Consider the following 25,327-nt stretch of genomic DNA (forward strand, 5'->3'; position numbering starts at 1 on the left):
CCTCTGGTCTATAGCAGCAAGTTAGCATGGTCCTTGGCAGGGTTTTGGCTTGTGCCAAACTTTGACTTTCCAAACCATTCCTGGGCACTGCTGAGAGTCCGCACGGGCCAGGAGGACGCGAGTGTCCCTGTTTGCTTACCATGGCATATACAACAACTTATCCCATGTCGGAGGTGGCCTGATGCCATATTCCCCCTGGATTTCCCTCTGCACCCTCAGCCCTTATTCTGACCGCTCATCCCTACCTTTGCCTGAAGAGGTTATTGTCGTAGTATCTGCAGGCTGCTTTCCTGTCGCACTTCTTCTCCCAGAAGATGCAGGTCGTGTCAATGGCGCTGCCGTACAGAACGGGGCCCGGCATCCACGCTGGAAGCAGAGGTTCAGAGGGGGATTTGTTTTGGTATGGGAGTGCCTCTGCTGGGGCAGACCCAGTCCTGGTTACTTTCCCATGTGCTAAGGGGGTGGAAACAGGCTGGGGATGGTCATCTTTGCTGTGGTCCATGAAGCCACTGGTCCTGCACAGCACGCCAAGGGCTGGCTGTGTGTTTGCACCCCACCAAGATGCAAGATGGTCCTTTGTCTCTTTGATAAGGGACCATCGCTCATCCCAGGAATGATGCTCACATCCTTCATGCATTGTGCATATACGCTCCTTCCCACGACTGCAGTGGCATGTTCTCAGGGCCTCTAGGTGAACATGATTTTTCACCATAGGAAAAATAACTAGCGGGATCACAGGACGTAGTTTACAGCCACCCTGATACGCTGGAGGTGAACATGGCAGTATCTGCACACAGCCAAGGGCTGTCCTCCTGGACCTAAATGTATTTCCTCCCCTCTTTCATTTAGCCGCATAGATGTACTCCCACAGAGATGCCTCGTTCCCCTCCCCACCACGTGCAGCCCCCCTCGACCCTGCAAGGCAGCATCTTTCCCTGGCTTAGGACAGGCTTTGGTCAGTCTGAATCTCTGAATAAACAGCACTTCTGTAGCCCTGGGGCTGCTCAGGGATGAAATCCCCACGAATCCCCAAGTTGCCGTGATTTTCCAGGATGGCATTTCAACACGTTTTAATTTACCTAAAACTCTCAGCAGCATGAACTGTATCCCAACCGCAAACGATTTGTCTTCAGGCTGGATGCTCCTGAAACACAAAATGGAAAGTGTGCCCGCTGGCATTTCTGCAAAGATGGATGTTTCCTTTCCTGGCATCGCACGAAGCTTACAGCATCTCACCCAAAAAGTCATCCTTCAACCCAACCACCAAGGGTCCCAGGCAGTTCCTGTTTACATCAGCAAAAATGATGAAGTTTCATTCATTAGGGCTATAAGCTTTCCACAGCCTTTTCTTGGCCTGAAATACCTACCAAACTCCGTAAGAGACAGGGAGGAGCTCAGCTAAGTATTTTTGCTTTTAATTTAAAGAATCTGTATGAGTAAAACACAAACAGAAACCAATATAGCTGCTGGCTCTGCCAAACACAAGCAATACAAGGGATGCTTTTTGTAACTGAAAGAGAAAAGTGATTTACCTGTTGAGGAAGTGGCTTTTTTTTGAGGTGGGATGCCCCAGTGTCTATTTTGGTGGTACCCCAGTTTTCTGAAATAAATATTTCAGGCTGTGGATCCTGCTGGGGTCACACATGGGAGAGGACTGGGTGGCAGAGGATGTCCAGATCAGCACACCTCAGGGAATTCAGTTTCCCTTTCCTCTCTGACTGTCTGGTGCACGTATAGCTCATTTGTGGCATAAAATGTGATTTAATAACGCCTGGGAGGCAAGGTAAAAACAGGTTTTGACCACAGCTTTTCCCTAAAAAGCAACTGTTTGGAGTGTTTTGACCACAGAAATGTGCTTGGAAATATCATTTATAGACCAACACAGAGATTGCCCCATGGCTTTCCTCTCTCCCGCAGCACAGCGTCAGCCTCTCCTGCCCATCCCAGGCTCCAGCCCCACCAGCCTGGGGCTCGTGTTGAGGCTGGCTCCAGCCTGCCGCTGCCTGCTCCACAGGCACCTTTCCAAGGGTGTGGGAAACGAGAGTCCTAATTGCTTCTCTGCACTGGGAAGGGAGGCTGTGCTCAAGCGAGATCCATCAGAAGGAAGGAAGATAATTAAACTTCTTAAAACAGAGCTGCGTCAAAAAATGCCACAGTACTGCCATGCTAAATTAATTCCGAGTTAATGGTGCATCTCGTTACTGAGGTATCAGCCGTGGGTGGGGAGAAGGAACAGGACGGCTGTTGGATCTGAAGGTTGTGCTGAGACCAGGAATGGGGGGTGCTGAGGGCAACGTGGGGTTCCAGTGAGCCCCACAGCCCTGTTGGTGGGTGGAGGTGGCGTGGGGGCCTGGCACGGCGTGACACCCATGCACCCGCCGCCTGCTCCTTGCCTGAGCCTGTTGGTGACCACCACATCACCTGCAACAGCAATTGGCCATGCAGCACTGGGGGTTCCATGATAAAGCCTCCAGCAGCCTGAAATCTCCACTCACTGCTTAACTCTGCAGGGATCAGCGGGAACAGCCAAGGAGACCTTGGGAAAGCCTTTGTAGTGTTAGAGCAGCAGGAGCTCTGTTAGTGCAGGGTCTTCAGGAGCAAGTCCCGAAGGTCTCCCCTGCTTCAACATTTGGGACTAGATACTCGATGTTTTTGTCCTGTTCAGCCATGCCAGATCTTTACTAAGAAAGCACAGCCTGCTCCCGAGCCAGACATAGCCTACAAGATGGACAACCGCATGCACTGCCAGATGACAGGAGCAGGGAAGCCCTGTTCCCCATTCCCTGCACCAACACATGCAAAACCTATGTAAAAGCAACAGGAGCAACTGGGCAACAGGTACAATACAGGGCTGACTTAACCCTCCAGTCCCTCAGCTAGAGAAAACCTTCCTCCTCCATTCAAGGGCCCCTTGGTTTTCCAAATGCCACCTCTGGATGCCTTTTCTGCTTGCACTGAGCCCATGGCCAACAGCGGAATAATTGCTGGAGGTAACATTGATATGTCCTCCTCTTAAGGGAAGGTGAACCTCCAGGGTGGAATGCAGTGGATATACATGAAATCTGTCCCATAATAATTCCCTAAGCAACATAACCTGCAACCTTAGATGTTAGCAATGCCAGGGGAGCTTGGTTTTGCTGACTCTAAGAGAAACAACGTGGAGGGTGGAGCAAAGTGGAAATACCACAGCCAGGCTCTGTGATATCATCACAGGGATGGGGAATTGCAACTACTGGAACAAGAATGGAAGGTCCCTGCATTAAATCCACTGAGGCAAGGAGGTGAAACAATGGGGTTCTGTCAATGCTATTGCCTTACTTCTGATTTATATCATAAGTAAATGCGCAGTTCTGGAGTAGTCACACGCAAAATCATGTCCCCTGGGTGAACTTTTTTCATTATAGTACCAAAACACACCTCCATCCCAAAGGCTACCTGCCTTCAAGATGCGACCACCCCTCACTGAGCATGTGGTCTGCATTTTCTCTAGCATATACCTTTAGAAGTAAAGCAAGGAGATTTTATATCATGGGTACATATAACTAGGGTCACTCAAGCTCCAACTAAAAATAAGAAAATAGTATAAAAGGGCTTAAGAGAGGAAGAATGCTAGGGAAGATGCCATCATAAACAAGGAGGACACTGCTGACTTCTGGGATCAGCCGACGGGCTGAACCTCTCTTCCCCCCATAGGGATGCCTATTGGGTAAGATTCGAACCCTTGGTTTTACCAAGTGGTTCCCCAGGAAACTTAGAAATCTCTATAGAGTTTTTCTGTAATTTAGCGTGCTTCTAGTCAACTGTATTCTTGGTACTTGCACGTGATTTTTAGACAATGTATTTATCACCAGCAATCCAAATGAATCTGTACTTCTGTTGCTTTAATAAACTGTACTGTTCATTAAAATTTAGCCATGATAGTTCGTTGAATGCAACCAAACTTCTTAAATCTGGCCATGATAGTTCGCTGAACGTGACTAGATTGAAAGTGTATTACGCTATTTTTGCATCCGTAGTCGTGGTAGTTCAATATATATAGAACACGATCGGCCTTACAGCGTTGAACTGGACATCACACAGAAACTAAACCTAGCCACCCCCAGTCCCTCTGATATCTGAGGGCAAGCTGGAATGCAGGGAGGTTTATTTTCTGACAAACTTCTTTACCACTGAATGCAACACCAACCCAATCTGCTCACCTGAGGATGAGCATGAAGGACGGCGTGTGGGACGTGCTGGCAAGGATCCCCGCCAGGCACGACAGAACCACAAAGGGCAGGAAGAGGTGGGAGCAGCCGGTGCCGCAGGTCCCGGGCTTGGCAAACCCCGCGAGCCCGTTTTCGGAGATGCAGCTGCAGTTGGTGTAGTTCTGCAAAGAGGAGAGAAAACCCAGAGGCTGCTCATCTGCTCAAGGCTATGGAGATACCAGGGATAGCTGCCAGCTGTCAGAGGCAGGGAGGGTGTTTAGGTTTTGTCTGTAAATTATTAGCAGTAATTAGCACTCAACACTTCGGGGAGCAGGGGAAAAAAAAAAAGAAACATATACAATGAAGCTGGGTGGGGATTACAGACTGAGTGGATGAGGAAACACATATCCCCATCCCCACTTCCAGCCTCCAACATGCTGCCATCTCTGAAAGGGGGTCCCGGTCCCACCAGGTCCCATGGGCATCGTTAGATGTCACACAGGTGAGCACACACAGCTGGTGGGGAAGCTGGGACCGCTGCGGTAGCTTGGTTCATCTACAGCGGTACCTTGGTTCATCTCTCTCTGCTTCCAGAGACACCTGGAAGTGCTCCCAACCCAGACGCATCCTTGCCTCGTTGGTGTGAGACCCAGTCATGCCTCCCTACCCCCCGCAGCAATCCTTCTATGCTTGTGCTTCCAGTCCTGTGTTTCACGCCTGTTGTGCACTGAAGATGCTTACACACAGATTTATTTCAATGTCATCATTCACCAGCTGAACGCTTTGGCATCCTGTGTAAATCTGGACTCTTGGCATGGAAAAGTCTCACCCGCAGCTGATAAAACATTCGAGCCTGATGTGAGCTTACTCGCCTGTATTATATCTTTTGGAGGAAATCTCCAGGGAAGCAGCCTGGGCTCTATCACCTGCACCCAGCTTGTCTCCTGCTGCGAGACCCTTCATCCAGGGGCTAGGCATAGAGCAGAGCTGACAATCAAAGCCAGAGCCTAAGCTCAGGGAGTATTAAATCAGAAAACACCTGCTAGGGGAAAATGCAGAACCTCACCTTTGAGAGAGGGTCATAAATAACTGGCACAGCGTTAGCAAAGGAAAGATGCCCCGGGGCGAGGGATATGGATTTTTTCTTTTTCTCCAGATTTTAGTCACAATTCTCTTTTGTTTAAACAAGAAACCTTTTTTTTTTTTTTTTTTTGGAAGAGACCTTTAAATAAAATGAGCATGATCTTATTGCTGCCAGAGAGGGACAGATTCACAGTGGGATGGCAGTTTGCAGCAGGATGATCCCAGAGGCAGGAGCCAACCAGGGTCTCCCAACTCCCCATTCCCACATCACTGCCTGGGGAAATGGCACGGCTGATGCCCATAAAAGAGACCCACAAGGAACTGCTCCCAGCTGAGAACACAGGGGGAGATCTGGGATGAAAGGGGACACAATCCCTCCTCCCACCTCCAGGAAAGAGGATTTAATATTTTAAATTAAGACTGGGATTTATCTTCTTCAGCCATCTGAAATGAACTAAACTAAACTCATCATCTGGGTTCCTTTTGCAGTCACGGAGGGAGAGGTGGGTCTCCAGAGGACCCACCACAGATAAGTGCCTACGATAGCTGAGATGAATTTGGGCCAAAGCAGTTAACAAAAATGCAATTAGATAAATCAAAACTCGCTTGATCTGTGCGACCACCACCTTTTACAGAGTCGTGACATTGAGGGGCTTCGCACAAAGCCAAACGGAGACAAAGGGCTGGAGGTGCACGCGATGGAGGCACAAGGCAGGGCTTTGCTCCTTTCGCTCAAAACCTCGGAGGATTTTAGAGCAGGGAGCAAGACCCCAGCTGCAAAAACCTCCGAGCAAAGGGGACAAGCTGCAAAGCCACCGGTGGCCCGTCTCTCTGACATGCGTCATCCAGGCAGCAGTGCCACGAGGCTGACGCAGCACAAGGGCTGGGAAAAACCACCCGGCAAAGCGGGGAGCAGAGAATAACCGTGGACAGTCCTGAAACTGGGGCTGTGGTTTCTGGGCAGGGATGGGCTGCTGAATGGCACACGGCCAGCTCCAGGCTTTTCAGGACTGTGCATCAAACATCCCCACCATTTAGTACCATTTAGCAATGGTTTTCTTAAGAGAGAAAGCTGCTCACATCAACTCTGCCTGATGCTGTCTTATTTCTTCTTTTTTTTCCCCAGCTGGGACCTGCTGGTACCCTAAATTTTTTTGGGGGGGGGTGCTGGCCAGCTCAGATCCAACCTGGCTGGCAGTAGAGGGATGTCCCTGCTCCTATCCGTGGCCATGCACGATGAGAGCACAGCGGGGTTCAGAAACCCAGGAGCCCCGTGGCACAGAGATTCCCACAGTCCTGGGGGAGCCCCCGTGGCCACCTCACTTTGACAAGTCACGCTGGACCCGAACAAGTAGCAAAGCACTAAAAGGCTGTCACTGCAAGGTCCTGCAAAGTTGGCAGGGTCCTTCCTTCTGTTGCCCATGAAATTTGTGGACATCAGGCAATGCAAAGAACAAATCGCTTTCAGTGTAGAAGAGCTTTCAAGTGAGAGTGTTAAAATCAAGCTCGTACTCTGCAAGCCTCCTCTGGAAGGGCTGCAGCAAAGCTGAGCACAAAATTGTAGGTTTTCTTGCACACCACGAGGGTTTCTAGCAGCCCAGGCATTTGGGACATGGAAAGCAGTAGGCAGCAAGTACCACACATCCCTGCACTGGCAAAGAGATGCTGAAAATGGTAAGAAATGTGTAATATAGCAGAGAAAGCAGGAGCCAGAAGAATGCCGTAAAATCCAATAATTTCTTTTTTCCTTTCCTGCAACAGGTAATACCCCAAACCAGAGGGGGACTGAGGCTGCTCTGCAGACACCTGAGCTCAGCTCCTAGTCCAGCATGATAAAGGAGCAAAGCTCAGCATCTGTAGCCACATCATTGTGTGCCATGAACCTCCCATCCCAGGGCAATGCAACGTGCTCCAGCTACTACATGCTGGCACATGGCTTGGCATTTTTAACAACATATTGAGATACAGTCCCTATGTGGAAGAAGCTCTCACACAACTTAAATTTAGTCAAGATGCATCAGGAGGTGGAAAGAAGATTCAGCAAATTTATCTCAGCGCTAAAGGGAGAGTTTATGCTGGCTTTACCAAGCAGCATTTGCATGGCACCATCAAGGGAGACCTGATTTTGTTGTAGCTTGTGGCTACACATAATAATACATATAATGAATGCAGGTGTGGGTCATGTTCAAGAGCACAGCATGTTAAAGGGCTGGAGGCATCTTTGAGGAGGAAGAAGCAGTTGAAAAGGATCTGCTGTACAAAAGGCAGGCACAGGGATGCAGAAAAGCACATTTGGGACTAAGCTCTGGCAGAAAACATAGTAAAGTGAAGTGTTGTTAATTAACAAAATGCTGCTAAAAAGTGCCCAGACAGTCCCATGCTGCCATTGTATCCTGTGCCAAGAACCCAGCAGAAAACTACTCACCCTATATGGATTGCTAATATTTTTCAGATAGGTATTTGAATTGGCAAAGATTTCCTTACTCTTCATTTGTTGAACTGTATTGCCTGGAGACCCAACAGATAATTGGCACTGGGAAAACTCAGTCCTACTGGGGTTTTGGTGACAAGTGGGGAGCAGCAGAGGAGAGAGAAGCAGATGGAAGCAAAATAACCCTGCCAGCTCTGCAAATCGAGGGAAAGCCAAGAGCAAACCCCATTTCCCTAGCCCCTGCATAAGGACTCTCCCATTAAATTATCCTCTCATGCAGACACTTGGCTTGACAACTGGTACTTATGGTGAGAATGCACACTGCAACTTGATTATGACTTTTTAAACTGCAAATCTGCAGGCTGAAAGGTGGATTAACATTGCTCTAATGAGGCCCTCCTAGAGCATGCAGTGAAGGTCTGCTAAATGTCGGTGCTATGTGTACTGTGCAATGTCCCTCCAGCCTTGGCTTGCCCAGAGCATACAGAGTTGCTCCCTGAACCCCCAAAAGCAGCACTTGCCTTCCCTCTCTTCATCCCTATACACAACCTATAGATGTAGCATAAATAAAGCAAGTTATATGATGAAAACACCCAGGCTGCTTCTACAACTGTAGGCACCAGTTGAGTATTTTCAGCTAGTATTTGCCCCCCAGTCTGCAGAAGGGCAGCTTGGACCAATTGCAGGTTTGCATTTTGCTTCCAGAAAAATAAATAAATAATTTCATTATAATTTATAAATAATTCATAAATAATTTATTCATTCTGAGCAGTATTTTAGGTCAAGTCCAAGTAAATGCTGTTGGGTGAGCAGTCTGGGTGATACCTGCTGCAAGACATCGAGGTATGTGAAGATGCGCACCACCTGCATTGATATTTTGCCTTCACAACCCTGTGAAATGGAAACACTCGGACTTCTAGTTTCAGAGAACTTTGGGCATGTGATGCCTAAATTGGGTGCCTGGTTTCTGTAGGTCCCTATTCAAGGAACACAGATGGGGCAATACAGAGCAGGAGCCTGGAGGTGGGCTGACTCACCCCATGGAGAAAACATCCCGGGTGTACAAGAGTCATCCATGGACTCGGGGTCATGCTAGGTGTTGTGACTAGCCCTTCCCATACTACACGTCCTGCTGTCCTGCCACAAGAAACACAGCTAAGAAAGGTGACCTTGTTGGTCATCATCATTTAGGGGTGAAGGGAAAGCAGGAGGTCCTTGCATCACCCTCTCCAGCTGCTGGGTACTATGGGAGATACTGAAGATAGGGTTTGTGGAGCAAACCCTGACCTGGGGTGGAGCAGCGGATGAGGAAGGACACCATGACATCCTAAAAGGCTGGATGCCTGAAAGGTTTCTCACTGCTGCCTTGGCCAAGGATCTGTACTGGCAAGGGCTGTGTTGTACTGGAGAGTGCTAAGAGACACCATCTACACGGGGTTTTCCTGGGACGTTCTCAACCCTCCCCTGCTCATCCCACAGGGTCACGCAGAGCTTGTCCAACACTAACGAACATCAGAAAACCTAACTGCCAGATGTAAGCGCTGCATTGGTCATCCCTCATTAGCCATCCCAAGCCAGGACACTAGCGCAGTGGGAATGACTTACCAGGACCAAGTTGTCTGCATTGATATTTACGATGCTGCAGCCGGCGGAACAGGGTGAGATGTATTCAATAGCGTTAGAGCCGCAGATGGGGTTATAGGCTTTCTCGGGGCAGTTACACTGGAGGTTACACTCCAAGGCGTGGTGTCCAAATTCAGAGCTACAGCAGGAAGAAAATATTAATGCATGGTATTGAGCATCATTAATACGCATCTTATATAGAAAATATACCACATGTATCTTGAGATTAGTAAAGAAACACTTGATTGCTTAACGAAACCTTCCCCATACATAAATGAGGACCCACTGAAATTCCACTATAACCCCCCAAGCCTTTGCTCTGCCTGGGCAAAGCATCCTGACCATAAATGGTCAAGGGAAGCACCCACTTCCTTCATATTTGGCCCCAAACGTGGGGTCTTGGGGTATCTGCAACACCACGCTGTGGGAGGTGGTGAGCTTCCCACTGAGGGCTCAGACCAACTTCCACCAAGACCACAGGATGCTGAACATGTAAATTTACAGCAACTTGGATCAAGCCTTGAGGGAAGACAAGGCTCTGCCTGTGTTCAGCTGTGTAGGAAAGCAGCCACAGCTTTGAAGGTGTGATCCCAAGGCTCGCCCCTGCCCAAATTATTTTCCTCTGAGTAATGCACCGCACTTTCCAACATGAAATTTTAATCTTGTGTTCTTTGTGCCAAAAAGATGTTCAGTTCGGGTTTCACCACGAGTCAATGAAGTTAGAAGGAGTAAGGACACAGCTGATTCACTGTTTATTCACAAAAGTATTAATTTCTAGCCTTATTTTATCATTAACTGTTTCTCAAGAGGGAATAAACCCATTTCTGCATATTCTGCTTAACATCCACCTCCACCCCTAGGAGTGCAGCTGGGATGGGGGGTACCCACAGCCCTGGGAATCACCCACCCATGCCCAGCCTAGCTGGAGCTGTCGGTACCTCTCGCTGTAGGTAATGCCCGCGACCTTCTGCGTGGGGCAGCCGAGGAAGAGGAGCGGGAAAGCCAAGAGCAGGCAGAGGAACATGCCAAGGACGCACATGGCGCTGCATTGCCTCAGGGACATCTGGAACCGCTTCAGGATGGCACCACCCACCACGATGCCGACCATCGCCCCAGGGATGTTCACAGCACCTGGGGAAAGGCAGGTCCTTGTTTTCCACCCTCCGAGCCCTATCAGTCCCTTCACTACAGCGAAGGCCCAAGAGGATTTGTTGTTGGATTCCTGTTTTTCAGCACTGGTGATCTGGAGGGGACCAAGGTCTTTGCAGGGACTGGTGGAATAATGCTAAGAAAGAGCAACTTTGCAAAAACAGTGGGAACCTACAGCAAACTGGCTGTCTTAGGTACCTGTGCATGGAAGACACAGGGACCAGTGAAAAGCTATGCTTAATCCAGCAAATGTGATTTTTCAGTGTAGTCAGGAGAAAACATCAACGGAACCTGGAGAGGATATTTAATTTCTGCATAGTGCAGTAATGTGCCCACTTCTGTTGTCATCATTACAAAACTGTGAATGTTTCCATGACAGACTTGGAGTTTTGCAAAACCCACCTTACCATTGGATACCAAAGAGTGCAATCTGTTTAATTCAACAAAGAATCAACAGGGAGGTTGCTTTCAGCCCATAAATACCCATACGAGGAAGGGATTTCCAAAAATCTTTTTGATCTATACAGGAAAAGGCAAAGCAAGATTCAGTAGCTGGGAACAAAAGATAGATAAATTTGTGCAAGAAATACTGTGCACGTCTTTAACAGAGCGGGTAAATCAAGCCTGGGAACAACTCAGCAGGGCACATCAGTGGAGGACACTACTGCTTCAGCATTTAACCTTTCTGTCTGTATTTAGCCTGGGTTGCTGGCTTTGCCAGTCTGCTCTGCTCACTTTCTTCTGATTTATTTGTTGCAGACTTCAGAAGACTCTTCCTCTGAGGATGCATGCTCTTTGTTCAAAAATCTATTTAAAATACTTCTCTGCCTAGATCTCTGAACTCTCCAGCTGATTGTAAGAGTAGGGCTTTATTCTTCATATTTTTATTACCATGACAAGCTCTCACAGGGAGACCTCAGTCCCGTGCAGGACATTCTGGATATTAAAATACCAGCAAAAGCAGTCTGATCTCATGAGAACATATCCTGCGTAACACTTATTTCTTTCCTTCACAACAATACCAACAGCAAGCAATTAGCCCAACCATTATAAGCAATTAGTCTGGCTATAGCAAACATTTTGAAGAGTTTAGGCACAATCAGTACACCAGCCTGACTGGTCTCTCGCTGCAAAGTGTCTTCAAAATGAATGCATATGTTTCTGCAGTTTTTAATTTTATTTACTAAGCACTTTTTTAAAGACCCTTAACCCAATGATCAATGTAGAGTAATCCCTGCTAAAGAAACATGCACAATTCATATCTGACGTTTCTTTGCTCCCTAGATGCAATGAGTTGGTTTCCTCTCCTTGATTATAGTGAACAGCTTTAGATAACATTTCTCCAGGTCTTAAAAGATTTTACCCTAGCAAGCTCAGGCTGCAATGTAAAGGAAGGAAAGTAAGTAGTAGCTGAGAAATCATATGGGCAAGGACCTTGTGCCACGTCTGTCTGTAGGTAATGGAAGGAGACTGGCAGCTCCAGAGGAAGAGGTGTTTCTTAGTAACGTGTAGATTATTTTCTTTCAGGTGCTCAAATGCTGGCAAGCCTTGACAGCAATGCTTACCGATGATCATGTTGGCCAAGGACGCCGTGAGGGAGAACTGCCTCTCCAGGAACTTCCCCATGAACGTTGCTAAACCAGCAACCATGGCAGAGAGGTTGACCTGAGCCAACACCACCAGCAGGTAGACGGGATGACGCAGGTTCCGCAACAGGACCAGAGGAAAATCTGAAAGGAAAAGGGGAAACCTGTTGCATACAGAGGAGGTGTACAGCAAAATATTAATCCACAGAAAGTGGCAAAACCTTGAATTAACTCTTTAGGAGTGGTGAGCTGTTCTGGATGTTTCACTTACAAAAAGGCAGAATATGTGCTTTCAGGGTTTATCATTTTAGGCCTTGATTGTGTGACAATTTGGATATTAAAAAATCAGGATGAAGGGTCAGGACATTGCAAAAATGAAACACATGAAAACTGCAAAACAAGGTGAGAGAGGGAAGCCAACGATCCCTCATCCCACCCACCTCAAGAGCTAGCTGTGGGATGGGTGAATCAATGGCTGAAGTTAATCGTTGCACAAGATGAAGCAAAAACGTAGGGTTTTCGGTATGAAGACTGTCCAGCCTCAAAGTGAACATCAGAAGAGAGCAACTCCTCTCTGGACACATCCCATCCCTGCAGAGCTCACCTCCATGTATGTTAATCCTTTTGATTTGCTGCTAAAGTCAGTCATGCTTATTTGCAGCTGAAGCCCATGCAGTTGAGGCTGGGAACTGCTCTAAACATGTGCACGCAGGCAGCGTATAAAGGGTCTGTGCCAGCGCAATGGGAAAATGTTGGAGCCACCAGCATCCATGGAATGGAAGAGAAGAGAAGAGAAGAGAAGAGAATAGAAGAGAAGAGAATATTTTCAGTTGGAACGGACCTACATTGATCATCTAGTCCAACTGCCTGACCACTTCAGGGCTGACCAAAAGTTAAAGCGTGTTGTTAAGGGCATTGTCCAAATGCCTCAAACACTGACAGGCTTGGGGCATCAACCACCTCTCTAGGAAGGCTGTTCCAGGGTTTGACCACCCTCTCAGTAAATAAATGCTTCCTAAGTAAATCCAGAATGGAGCAATCGAGAAGATTGATATCTCACGTCAACACTCGGGTGATGTGCTCAAGCAGCCCTGAACATCTGCTAATTCAGAGGAAAAATCTGCTGCCTTCTGCAGCGATACCTCCTGCTAAGCTCTTCTTCAGAGCTGCCAGGGTCTTACGATGCCTTAGGAGAAAGGCAAGTGGCTCTGCAATATTCTTCAGCCTCAGCTGAACCTCTGTAAATACTGTCTATATCTCCTGCCTTCAACAGGTAGACTGTACTGGGATGGCTGAGAGCAACATGGAAACCTGCATGTCTTTCCCCCACCACCCATGGGCTGAGGGCTGCAGCGTTGAGTGATTACAGGCGTTGTTATAAAGACACATGGCCCGAGCAAACACGGCCTCGGTTTCTTTCCCTGAAGCTTTCTGGCAGGGCTTCTGCTAAAACAAATACAAAAGTAGCTGGGAAGTCATTAAAAGTTAATTTATTTCTTTGCTGTGGTTGCAATTTCAATGTCCTTTTTGTTTCAATCATAAAACTGTATCTTTTGATTACAGGCAAGAAACACTCCAGCAAATTCCCCTGTGGCTGAACCCTTACTGCTTAAGAAAAAGCTATCTCCAGCCTGCTCAGCAAAGATAGCTGCCCCGCTCCCAGGGCCACAGGAATCAGGATGCCTGGTGCTGACACCCGCCAGCTGGGAGGCTGCAGTTCTCCTTCGTGTGCATCCGAACCCGCTTTCTGCTCCTGCCTTTGCTCCTCCTGGACCATCGCTTTCCCCCTTGCTCTTCGTCCGGCTTTGCAGCACGCAAGCAAAGGGCGTGCGTAAGGGCAATTTCCAGACAAACAGATGATGAGTTTCCCAGATGAGGGCTCTGAAAGCCAATATGCTGAAGCACAGATAAGGAATTAACAGGGAGGATTAATGCAAGGGCCCGCCATAAATTAATGGTGTTAATTCTTAGCAGCTCACAAACAATTGGGGCAATCTCTCTATCTGCTCCAGCACAGAGGCGCTGGGAGACTGCAGCAGGGAGAACTATCCGGTGCTTGTCTGAGAGTTGCCCCAAGCTGGGTATTTTGTTTTAGCTGTCCTAGAAAGTTATGCGAAGAGCAAAGGTCCCTCTGTGGATGCGAGGGGGTGTCCCATATGCGAAGGCAGTGCTCTCGTTCATGGGAGTATTGCCTCTCCAGCTCAGCACTCTGCTCTCAAGGTTAGGCAAGCAGCTGAAGACATTGGGGAGCAGCAAACTCAGGGCACCAGAGAGGCTCCAAGCGTGCAAGGCACATTCAAGGACCCTGAAATACTGACACGGTGGAGAGCTGGGAGGCTAGCAGTCCACCAGCGAGGGAATGAGCTGCGATAATCTCTGCGCTAGACCAAGGTGAACCCCAAAGAGGGGATGTGGTTTTGCTCTTAAGTACCACTAGAGGTATTGCTTTTTGTGGCATATTCCTGCCTAGTTTGCACACTGAAATATTGCAAATATGAAACCTCAACTTGCTTGCTGAAAGATCTCCTGAGAGCTAATCCAGCCTTTTGGAGGAGGTAGTGGGAATCTTCCACCAAAAAGATTTCCCTAGAGTTCTTTGGTCTTTTCAATCAAACTACACCCCCTCCGCCACCCCAGATCAGAGCTATAAAGCTACGACAGCGAGCAGGTCTCCCAGTTTGTGGTGGGAGGCAGCAAGATTGCTGTCCTCTGCAATCACCCTCTCATTACTAATTCGATCTTCCTTACAGCTCCAGAGGGGAGGCTGGGCAGATACTAAAAACAAGTGGAAACTTTAAAATAATAATAAAAAAAATATCATTGAAACCATCTTACGGCACAATAGAGAAACACACAAGTCACGAGCCCGGTGTTTTAATTGCTTTGAAGATCACCTTTAATGGATTAATTCCCAGTATGTGCAACAGAAGCTGCACATCCTCCCAGGTGTTTTCAACAGAAGCCTAGAAATTAGCAATGGAAATTACTTCAGCCTAGCTAAATCCTACTTTCTTGATTACTGTGAGCAGGTCCAATGCCTGCAAAAGGAGCACTTTGTGAGCATGAGGAGCAGGGTGCAACCCAATGTCATGCAGAGCATCTGTGCAAGAGCCAAGATCGTTCCCCACAGTGCTCTGAGTTTCCTACTGTTGAATAACTCTAGCCAGTGGAGCCTGCTCCCTTCTAGGGTAATTGACCTCATTGTTTGGAAATGTCCCCAGTGCTTTGCCTGAGTATTTATCCTGTACACAGCTCCATCCTGTTATTGCTGATTGTGGAGGGAAAAGCTCTTCCTGTCCTTGAGGCAGAGTTTCCAGGGCTTTGCAAACTGTTCTCTGCTCATCATACCTTGCCCCAGAAAGATTTAAAGCCCAGTGGCTTCCAGAGAAACAGAGAATGTGAAGCTCCTCATGGGATGGGCTCTAACTTATCCTCATTTTGTTCCCAATAAAAGGCAAAAATTTCCGCAAGCCTTATTTTGCTCTCAGTGATCTCCATGTGCACTGAAGCAACAGAACAAATGACAAAATGCATTTCCTTCTCCATAATCATGCTTCATTTTGCATCATTTAAGTTGAAATAAGTGACTAAACAGCATTACTGAACATCTTCCTCCTCCAGGTCAGCTTAGTAATTTAAGGTTTGCCCCTGCCAAGCCCTTAAGAAAATTATGAACCCTTTCAGGCACTCTTCAGCCTTATCCTGCTCAAGGAGCAGCCTCAAGTGCTTTGCTGAATCACAGCCTAAATAGACAGTGTCCTTCTCGTCTGGAGCCTCCCTCAAGCTTGGGCCAGCTTTGGAGCAGGACCTGCATTTTTTCCACCCGTCAATGCCGAGGGAAAGCCTTCCCTGCTCCCTCCAGCTGACAGGCAAAGGGACACTTCCCAACGGGAGATGCTGCCTTCCACACAGCAAAGCACTCCTCACCCCAGCTTGAGTTTGCAGCCATCCCTCATGGGTGGCCCATGTGAAAGTATGAGGCCAGTTTGCAAAACGCTTTAACACTAGTGATGAGCCAGTTGTCCAAGTGTTGGCTCAATTGACTCCAAGCCCAAGTGCTTTGTTTGGGCAGACCCAACACTGATGGTGCAAAGTACCTTCTAACTGAAAGTGGATGAAGATCTGCAGATGAGCCAAATAACAAAGCATAGCCCTAATCTCCAGGGCCATTTTACAACCTAACTGAAGTATTCAAACACCTCAAATGTGTTCAAACACTTCAACCAAAGGGAGGAGTCTGTCTTACGAGGGATGCAGGAGGAAGAGCACTGAAATACCATATGGGAAAACCTGAGATCTCGTGCAGTCCCTGTTTGATCCAGTCCCTGCTGGTATCCTAATACTTTCCTTCATCCCACCCTGAACAGGGGACCCAGAGACATCAGTCACCTTCATCCCACCCCAAAGCGGGGACCATAGCCATCAGCAACCTTCATCCCACCCTGAACAGGGGACCCATAGCCATCAACATCGGGCAGGTCTGGGACTACCTGTCCCAGGGACAGCACCAAAGTACCAGGCAGCTCTGTGAAGGGGACCATCCGTAAAAGCTCCCCTCAAGATGCAGACGGACCAGCAGGCAGATGAGGTCCAATCCACTTCTTGCCAATAGCCATCTCCAGCATGAGGCTTAGCCCCTTGCCCATAAAACTAATGTATTTTTTTACAAGCAGTGAAAAGGCATGAGCATAAGACTGAATTAATATACAGGTTGCTATTTCTCTTGTAAGATATTATAGGAATCTGCTTTGTGTCGTTTCTGCTGGTGGATTGGCAGTGCCCATCTCCTAGATCGCCATCTCCTGCCTTTCTGCAGAGTGGTCTCCTGCTCCCCATGCTGCATGCAGAGATGCCAGATGCAATCAGAAAACCAAGAGGTACATCTCAAGGACTTCGCAGCACAACCCCATCAGTTCCAGCCTGCTGAGATCACAAAGTGGGACCCCTTTCCTTCAGGAGCGAAGTCATCCTTTTGTACTGGGGTATGGTGTAAAAAAGGCTCCCTATGAACATGGTGCAGGGACCAGACTGTCCTACAGCATTTCTCCATCACGTGTGTTTCATTCTGCCTCTCTTTTTAAACGACAGAAGGTACGAAATTGCAAGATGATTCAGGCTGGAAAATCTCCAAACGCTGTTTTCATAAACTATCGTATAGAAAAGAATAGTAAAAATAGAGGGGAAAGAATGCTTGGTGACAGAAAGAAGAAACAAAATAAGCAGGAAAGTCACAAAATGGAAGGTAAAATTCTCTTTCCAGTGACCCACAGATGAGCTAGCACTAAAGTCTTCAGACTTCACCCAAGTTGTCCCCATCTACACCATCACACACTAGCTACCATCCAGTTTCTGGCTCTAAAACCAGTTTTGTATTAGAAATCCTGGTGATTTCAGCAAGATTGCTCTTCTGGCAAAAAAATACAGACATTTCATTTTTTTCAGAACTGGGCTGTAGGGGATAAATTCTCAGAAATAATGAATTTATTAGCATAGCTCCCACAGCCCTGACAACAGCAACCCTGATGCAAACCCCGAGCCAAACCTGCAGCTCGAGCAGAGGTAAGATATTTCCTTCTCTCTTCACCCAGGAGCAGGGAGCTAATTTTTATTCATTTTTCAGAGGCAAAGAGCAGAGTGTTGGTGTGAAAAATCTCATCTGAGCACTGTAAATCTGTTCCCACGCAATCGCTTCCATCACACGAGTTTTCTAAATTGACAGTGCAACAGGGTCAGTGGGGGAATAAACCCCTGACGCTCTAATTTAGCATTAGGCTAGTGAGCAAATGGTGCAGCTAGCAGAATAAAAACCTGCCCACGCTTGTCTAGCTGTGCCTGCCCCAGCACTGACCTTAATAAAACAGAGAATTTCCAATAAATTAAAGGGATAATATTCAGGAAATATGGAGGAAGCTGACATGGATTGATTTCAGAGGGTCACTTTTCTTAAGTAATTGCCAAAGTGCAGAGTATTTCCTTCAAAAAAACCAGCCCTGAGCGGTAACCTTCACAGACTAAAGCCCAGCTGATTCCCTTCAGCACAAAGAGCCTACTCATTTCTAAACAAGCTAATTGCACTGGATTAAGATCACCCTGTACAAACATGTATCTGATTTTTATTGCTTAGACACTGGCTCCAGGCAGCACTGGCCATCCTCGGTGGGACAGGGAGGGCGGTCTGGATCGGATATTGTCACCAGCCTTGAAAGAGGGGGTCTGAGGAGGCTTTTGCAGAGGAAAAGATGCCAGTGCTACTGGGGGTCTGACTTCTGCTATGACCTGGGAGCTGAGCAATAGCAGCTGGATGCACCCAAGCTGCAAACCTCCCTCTAACTGGGGGGCTCTTCACTTTCCCATGGCTCTGCTCCGGGCTCACAGCTTGCACCCCTCTTTGCTGCCTGGCTTTGAGCTCCAGTGAGGTTTTGGCCCCCTGTTTCCCACTGCCCAGATGAGCTATAAAGCCATGCAACTTTGAGAGCTACCAACCCCAGATGCTTTGATCAGCGTGAGGCGGAGCGGGGTAGCCAGAAGGTGATGGCAAGCATCTGCTGTGAGCAAACCAGGAGGAGATCTGCAGATCTAATTAAACCCAACAGGACACCTAAGTTGTACCTTGAGGGCTTATCTAGGAGATGGGCTGAGCACAGGGAGGAACATCGCTTTTTCTTGCCAGCATTGCAACCTGCCCATTGCCAGGACATATGTTTGCGCAAGCAGAGAAACCTTGTCCAACCGTGAGGTGGAGGATGCACACACTTACGTTTGATGAACTTGGTTAGAGAGAGGTTTTGCACATGTTCGGATCTTGACCTGAGCTGGCTGAGCACATCCCTGCTCTTCTTGCTGTCGCTCTCCTCGCCACTCGCCACCTGGGGACAGACGAGAGGCTATCACTGCACCGACCATGCCAAAGTTTCCACCAAACTTGCTTTTTCTCTCCCAGATTGTGACAGACAGCAGCCCATGCTTCTTGCAGACAGAGTTTGTAATGTTTCTGGGCTTGGCCAGCACTGTCCATGCCCAGTGCGGGATGTGCAGCCACCGCCAGGCAGGCGTCCTCTCACCCACGGCTGCTGCTCCGTGCCCGCGCCATCGGGTCTCCGATGGGGCTGAAAGCATCCATGCAGATGCCTGCACTACTGGGGTAAGAGCCAGCTTTCCCAGCCCCCCCCCCTTTTCCCAACAGTAATGAATCACACTTCCTAAATATCGAGCTTGGCCATTACCCAGGTACAGCACGCCACGCACTCAGCTCACATGAATATGGAAATTCAGGAGGTGTAAGCCTTTGCATCAGGAAAGTTGGATACCCTTAGAGAGATGCTTTTCTTTCCCAGAGGGTCTGTTTTACCCCTGTGTGTGGGGGAACAAGCAATGCACCTAGACCTCCACCCAAAGCAGGTTTGGACACTGGTTTTGGATGGAGGATGAGCATTTCCCCTGCGTCCCCTTGTGTCCCCTAATGAGCTGCTGTGCAGGTGCCTTTGCCCCTGCTATGGGTGAGGAGACCGGGCAGCAATTGTAGGAGGGGAAGATCCAGGCGAGGAGGGGGTCTGGGATGGAGGCAAAATATTTCTCACCTCCTAAGCTAAGAGGGGCTGACCCAGAGCAGGGATGTGCCAGGGGGCATGGAGAGTGGACGCAGACCCCTTCCATCTCCCAGCACCTTTCCATTCTTCTCCTGCTCCTGGAAACCCCAGCTGAATTCTAGCAACTCCTACTCTCTTCAATGCTTTTGACTTCTTTTAGCCACCTCTTTCCCACGGAACAGCAGCAGTATGGAAGGGACATCCTCTCCCATCCTGGTCCATGGAAGGGGACAGATCCTGCAGCTCCCTCCCCTTCTTCCTTCTCTATTCAGGGGAACAACGCTTTGCAGCTGGAGGTCGGATGGGTCCAGGTGTCTCTGCCTCATTTAGCCTCAGCTGGTGCTTACAGCTCTGCAGGACGCTAAGGCAGGTGCTGGCAGGATCTGTGCCCCAGGTATCACCCTGCCACCGCTGCAAAGCAAAGAGATGCTGGCAGAAGAGGAGAGGTGGAAGATGGAGGGCTTGGATCATCTAAGGTCCATTGCAGCCTCATTAGATAACTGCGCGTCCGAGGCAAGTGTCCAACATCCCATCAGCGAGTGGGAGGGGAGGATTTCTTGGATGTGCATCCCATCGCCTGCTCTGCAAGCTTTTAGGGGAATCACTGGATGGAGGGCATTAATTAGATTAGATGCACTACTATATATGAGTAATAGCAGAAAGTGTTTAGTGGGAATGCGGTTTTCACGGAAAACCACAGCATATTTTCAGGCAGAAGGACAGAGCCAGTGGCCACATCTCTGACATCCCACATCACCTCAGCAATGGAGTTGTTGCAATTCCCAACACATATCTAATATGAGTCAGACAAATAAGTTCATTCAAAAGAAATTAGATGTTCTTAATTCACAGAAAGAACTGGACAGCTCTTTGGCTAAAATGATCTCTTTTCCTTTGAAACCCATACTGATTATTAAATATCAGAGAGGTCAAAATGTCCCATGCTGCAGATGCCACATTCCCTTTTTGAAGAGCCTCTACAAGGCAAAAGTATAAAACTCCTTTCACGGTTTTTATTGCGAGAGCTCAGGGTTTAATACATTTTTCAAATGCAAAGATAAAATCTAGCTTTCTTTCACTTTTCAATTAGGTTACAGGGTCTCTTCTCTCTGCTCTAAAACCGCAGTGTTTTCCAAAAATACATTCAAGCTGTTACTGACTGTGGCTTTCTCAGCTTCCAGCTGTTTGTACTTCAGAGAGCTAACAGTCTGCTGGGCACTGTCTGCACATCCAAAAAAAAAAATCAAAAAAAAAAAATCCCCAAATTCCCCCAGATTCCCCAACCTGGGATGACTCTGCATGAGTGTGACCCTTGCAAGTGGGACATTTCTGAGCACATCTGCTGGCTTAGCACCCACCCAAGGATCAGCTGCTGTCTCTCCCCAAGGAGCAAAGCCCTCGAGGAGGAGGAAAACTCCTCTCCCTGCATTGCCTTGGCCCCAAGAAATATTTTTTTGCACTGCCTGAAAGGATCAGGAAATGCATTCCCCTGGGATAAAGCAGTCACATTGGGAAAGCAAGCTGTAGAAGGACCGGCACAAATCCTGCCTGCTTGATGCGGGCAGGGAGATGAACGATGCTGGGTCTACTGTTAGAGACGCTCAAGCCCTGACGAGGATGTTGTGCTCCTGCTGCAGGGAATTTTAGCATTACCCAGAGCAGACAATTTGGCAAGCCAGAGTCAGTAGATGCAATAACACGGGCTGGTTGCTCAGTACTACCCTGGCCGTCTGCTGCAGCATCATGCCAAGGAAAAACAAATAAATGTGGGAAACATCTTGCAAAATGTCCCCACACTTGCATTTTTCAGGATGGGTCCTTAAAGGACTCAGTTTCCTGGTGCACATCCACTGGTGAATGGGGTCTCATTACATCTCTTGTTTTTGCAATGGGATTTTAGCCATCACCATCACTTCTAGCCTCATGGGGAATGGAAGAGGCAGACAGGCTTTTGAGGAAGGAGGATGAAGCTCCCCCCAACTTCGCATTGGGAAGAACATCCCTAACCTGACTTTGACCTGAGGAAAGCCCCCGTTTCCCTGCACGGACATGAATAAATAAGGTATGACTGAGCAGGGCTGAGACCTGGACTTGCTTTGCAGGAAAAACAAATGAAGGCAGCTTACCTGCGAGCCAGGCTCCTGCTTTCACCTGGCTGCTATTGCACCTGCGAGAAGGGCAGCCAGAGGTGCTGGCAGTCTGGTTTTATTCAAATACACCACTGGGAAAAGGGATAAATGACCTGCTCTGTGACAGAGGTTTCCCTTGCTTAATTTGAGGCTTCTGCAGAGTGTCCTTCTGGCTGTGCAGAACCTGGAGCTCCTGGCTCAGTGAAAAATAAGGTCAAAGAAGCTATTTTCATATTAAACAAACAAAAGGTAAAACCTCATGGCTTGAAAAAGAATTATTTTCTTCCTGACAAGGCCATGCTCCCTACAAACTCTTCATTATGCCTCTTCCAGCAAGTGTGGGTCCCACCAGGGACCCTATTTCCTAGAGCATTAAAATAACCAGCCAACAGGCACCTTGCTCACACGAAATGGGATGATTATTTTTGGCTGCCGTTTGCTCCTGTCTTTAAAGCTCCCTGGGGAAAATCTGAACTTAGAGACCAGCCCATTCCTGTAACATGCCAGTGGCACCACCACGCCCTGCCATTTGGCCCCCAGATAATGCCCTGTATTTCTAGACTGCCTTTGCTGGTGCTTTAGGAGCTTTAATGAGGCAGCCTCAGAGCATTGCAGCCCCAGCAGCAAAGGTTTCCAGACAAAGACTTAGCTTTCCCTGTCCATGCTCTTTAACCTTTCCCCATTAACTGATAACCCAAATTGGAGCAGGCGTTTAAGAGAGTTCCCTGCCAGTTATTTTCATTTTGCATGCACTGGAAGCGCACCAGGTCACTGCTGAATAACTGTGGGAGGATTTGTATAAATGCAGGCAAGCTGTCCCGAGACCGAAACTGGAGGAGTTATTTTTCACTTCCCCAGCACCATTGCACAATGTCTCTGCCTGCACAGAAGGGTCGAGTCACTGACCCGGCATCGTCCCACCACGCTGGACCTGGGAAGTCCGCTGCAACCCCTGGGGATAACGCCAGACAGAGCTGTCAGCTGTTTGTACCCTGCAAATACCCGCCGTAGGTTGGGAAGTTCCCAACAACCCTGATGCAGGGCAGGAGGTTCATTGCAGGCTTGGGCATGCTGGTGCAATCCTGTGATGTATCCAACAGCAGCACCAGCATCCACGGGGCATCCTCAGGGCAGGGCAGGAGGGGTCCTGGCTGCATTTTACCTGCAGGAGCTTTTCCTCATGACAAACCTTCTGCTTTGGGACTGGAGGGAGTGGCATTGCCTGGAGCTTGCCAAGCAATGCCACCTCCAGCAGGAATGGCAATGCCCAAACATTTGAGATGGACATGTGTAGCCAGGACACAAACACATCTCTTTCAAGCGTTTATCTGTGCTTGCAGCCCCCTCCTGCTACTATGCTTTTTTAGGGGGATGAAACAAGTTGATCCAGTCTGCAGGTTGTGGTTCTAAAGTTGCCAGCTCTCCCTGCTCCATGGCTTGAGGCACTGCCCAGACAGATGGGGTTTGCCCTGGGAAATGGGGGGTGACTGCTTAACCCTCTGCTCTGCCATGTACATCTCCTCCAGGATGGAGCTGCACCTCCGGCTTGGCGTTCTCCTCTTTCCTCAAGCATCTTCTCCAACTATCCAGTGGGGCAATTTAAAGTAAAACCTGGAGATATTGTACAGATGAGAGGGGACACGTCCTCCACCATCCCAGCAGAAAATCCAAGGAAGGAGCATGGTTTCTTTCCACCCCATTTTTGCACTTCTCCTGGTTTGTGAAGCTTTGAGATGAAGAAGGATAAAACATGAAAGAGGCATCATCCTGCTCATCTCTTCTGTTTGGCACCCACATGTCCCCCAGATGGACGGGTTACCTTGGGTTAGAGGCTGATGGATCAGCAGCCTGTTCTCCTTCCTCAACAACACTGGTCTTTAAATAAATAAAGGGAATGCAGTAGGTCTAATCTCTACAGAACTGAGCAAAGCAGAACATGCAGCACCAAGTGAGAAACCATTAGCAAAAAAAGTGAAAATTAGGAGAGTAAACACAACATGGCTAAATAGGAGCAAGAGACCACAGCATCCCAGAGGGATGTACTGAGCTTCTGGGAGGTGCTGGTGGCTTCCTTGGTGGTTTGGCGCAGAAGCCCCAGCTAATATTTTCAGTAACTCCCTTGGCGTGGTGAGAAGACATAAACTACTTAATCTGCAGAGGAGAAGGAAGGTGGGAATTGTCCATACAGAGTTGTCTGAGACTCCATATAGGAAAAATTAGGCAACTAGAGAGCTGAAATAACAGCAACTGAACCAACTTAGTGGTCACAGCCATGCACTTGGGGTCTAAAAATAATTTCTGCTGCACAGCTGGAAATGTTGGAAATGAGAAGAGAATGACAGATAGCTCCAGGTCTATCTCTGCATAAGTCTATGGTGCAGCCAGAGAAGGAGTAAGTGAAATGTGAGGAACAACCGAAGACGGTGTTTCCAGGAGAGCTGGGGGAGTGCAGACCCTTCTGCACCACCACGGGAGACCAGATCCAGATTGGTGCAGCACCGGGAAAACCAGCTTGTGGCTGGGATGGGTGACGAACAGGGCTGCTGGAATGGAGAAGCGCTTTGGCAGTAGAAGACTAGCTAACCTCCCTTGCCCAGCAAAAGGAAGGCTTTCTCTAACCATGCCAATATGGCAATCATTAGGATCAAATATTTAATCAGGACTAGGAGCAGAATAACAAACTAAAGACTAAAATATAGACTGAAGATTAGACAAAGCTTTGCAACATTCAGGGAAATAAGTTTTTGAAACCTCCTACCAGTAAGGCTTAGGAGGAAAGCACTGATGAGATGGACTGATATCCCGAGAGGATTGCGTGACAGCAAAACAGAGTCTCCAGGGCTTGGACACGACGGGGACATGTAGACCTGCTTCCCATAAAACCCATCTGTGCTTTCTCATGAGGCATGTGTTTGCAGATGACATGTGCTGACATTACAGAGAAGGCTTCATCAGGGTGAGGAGGAAGTGTCACTCACCCCCTTTGTATGGCGTTTGGGAGATGTTTGATTCTATGTGACTTCAGAGTGTCAGAACGAAACCTGAACGGGGAGATACCTGGGTGTACAAGACCGAGCTTGCACATAAGAAATGCTGAGCAAGGGCAGTGCTCCTGCTTTTGTTCAAGGCTCTCCCAAGAGGACCTTTCCCCTTTTCAAACCCTTTTCACATCACCCATGAAGATGCATTGACTGGGGAGATGCTTTACCAGCTGCAATGCAACAGTCAGTAAGCCTGCAAGACAGACAGACACTGTGTGCAAACAAAAGCACAGCAAAAGCCTTTAGCAGTCAGAATACAACTGCCTGGGTTGGGATACGATAACATTGCCAGCAACAGATGGTAAAGCATGAGCTAAACTTTGGCTACTCAGCAGTAGCTGAGCATTGGGAAATGCTCAGGTGCTGTAGTTCCCCACAATCCAGGACACAACCTCAAGAAATGGTTCAGGCTCATGGAGGCAGGATTAAACTGGAATTATTGGGGAAAAAAAATGGTCTTGACTGGAAACGGTTTGTCCAGTAACAGCCTCATCTTCACACCCCCTGCCTGA

At 48.2% G+C, this 25,327-nt stretch overlaps 1 protein-coding gene across 1 annotated transcript in view; it reads right to left on the reverse strand.

Moving 5' to 3' along the window:
* SLCO2B1 (solute carrier organic anion transporter family member 2B1) overlaps positions 1–25,327 on the reverse strand; it is a 62,316-nt gene that overhangs the window by 3,922 nt on the left and 33,067 nt on the right. Inside the window, exons 8-14 of the mRNA XM_049823322.1 lie at positions 18,817–18,925; positions 12,039–12,203; positions 10,263–10,455; positions 9,307–9,463; positions 4,200–4,369; positions 1,080–1,144; positions 246–366 (exon numbers count right to left, since the gene is read on the reverse strand). Coding sequence (XP_049679279.1) covers positions 246–366; positions 1,080–1,144; positions 4,200–4,369; positions 9,307–9,463; positions 10,263–10,455; positions 12,039–12,203; positions 18,817–18,925 — 980 coding nt within the window. The remainder of the gene's footprint in view (positions 1–245; positions 367–1,079; positions 1,145–4,199; positions 4,370–9,306; positions 9,464–10,262; positions 10,456–12,038; positions 12,204–18,816; positions 18,926–25,327) is intronic.

Source organism: Accipiter gentilis, chromosome 19, assembly GCF_929443795.1.
Source record: "Accipiter gentilis chromosome 19, bAccGen1.1, whole genome shotgun sequence".
NCBI lineage: Eukaryota > Metazoa > Chordata > Aves > Accipitriformes > Accipitridae > Astur > Astur gentilis.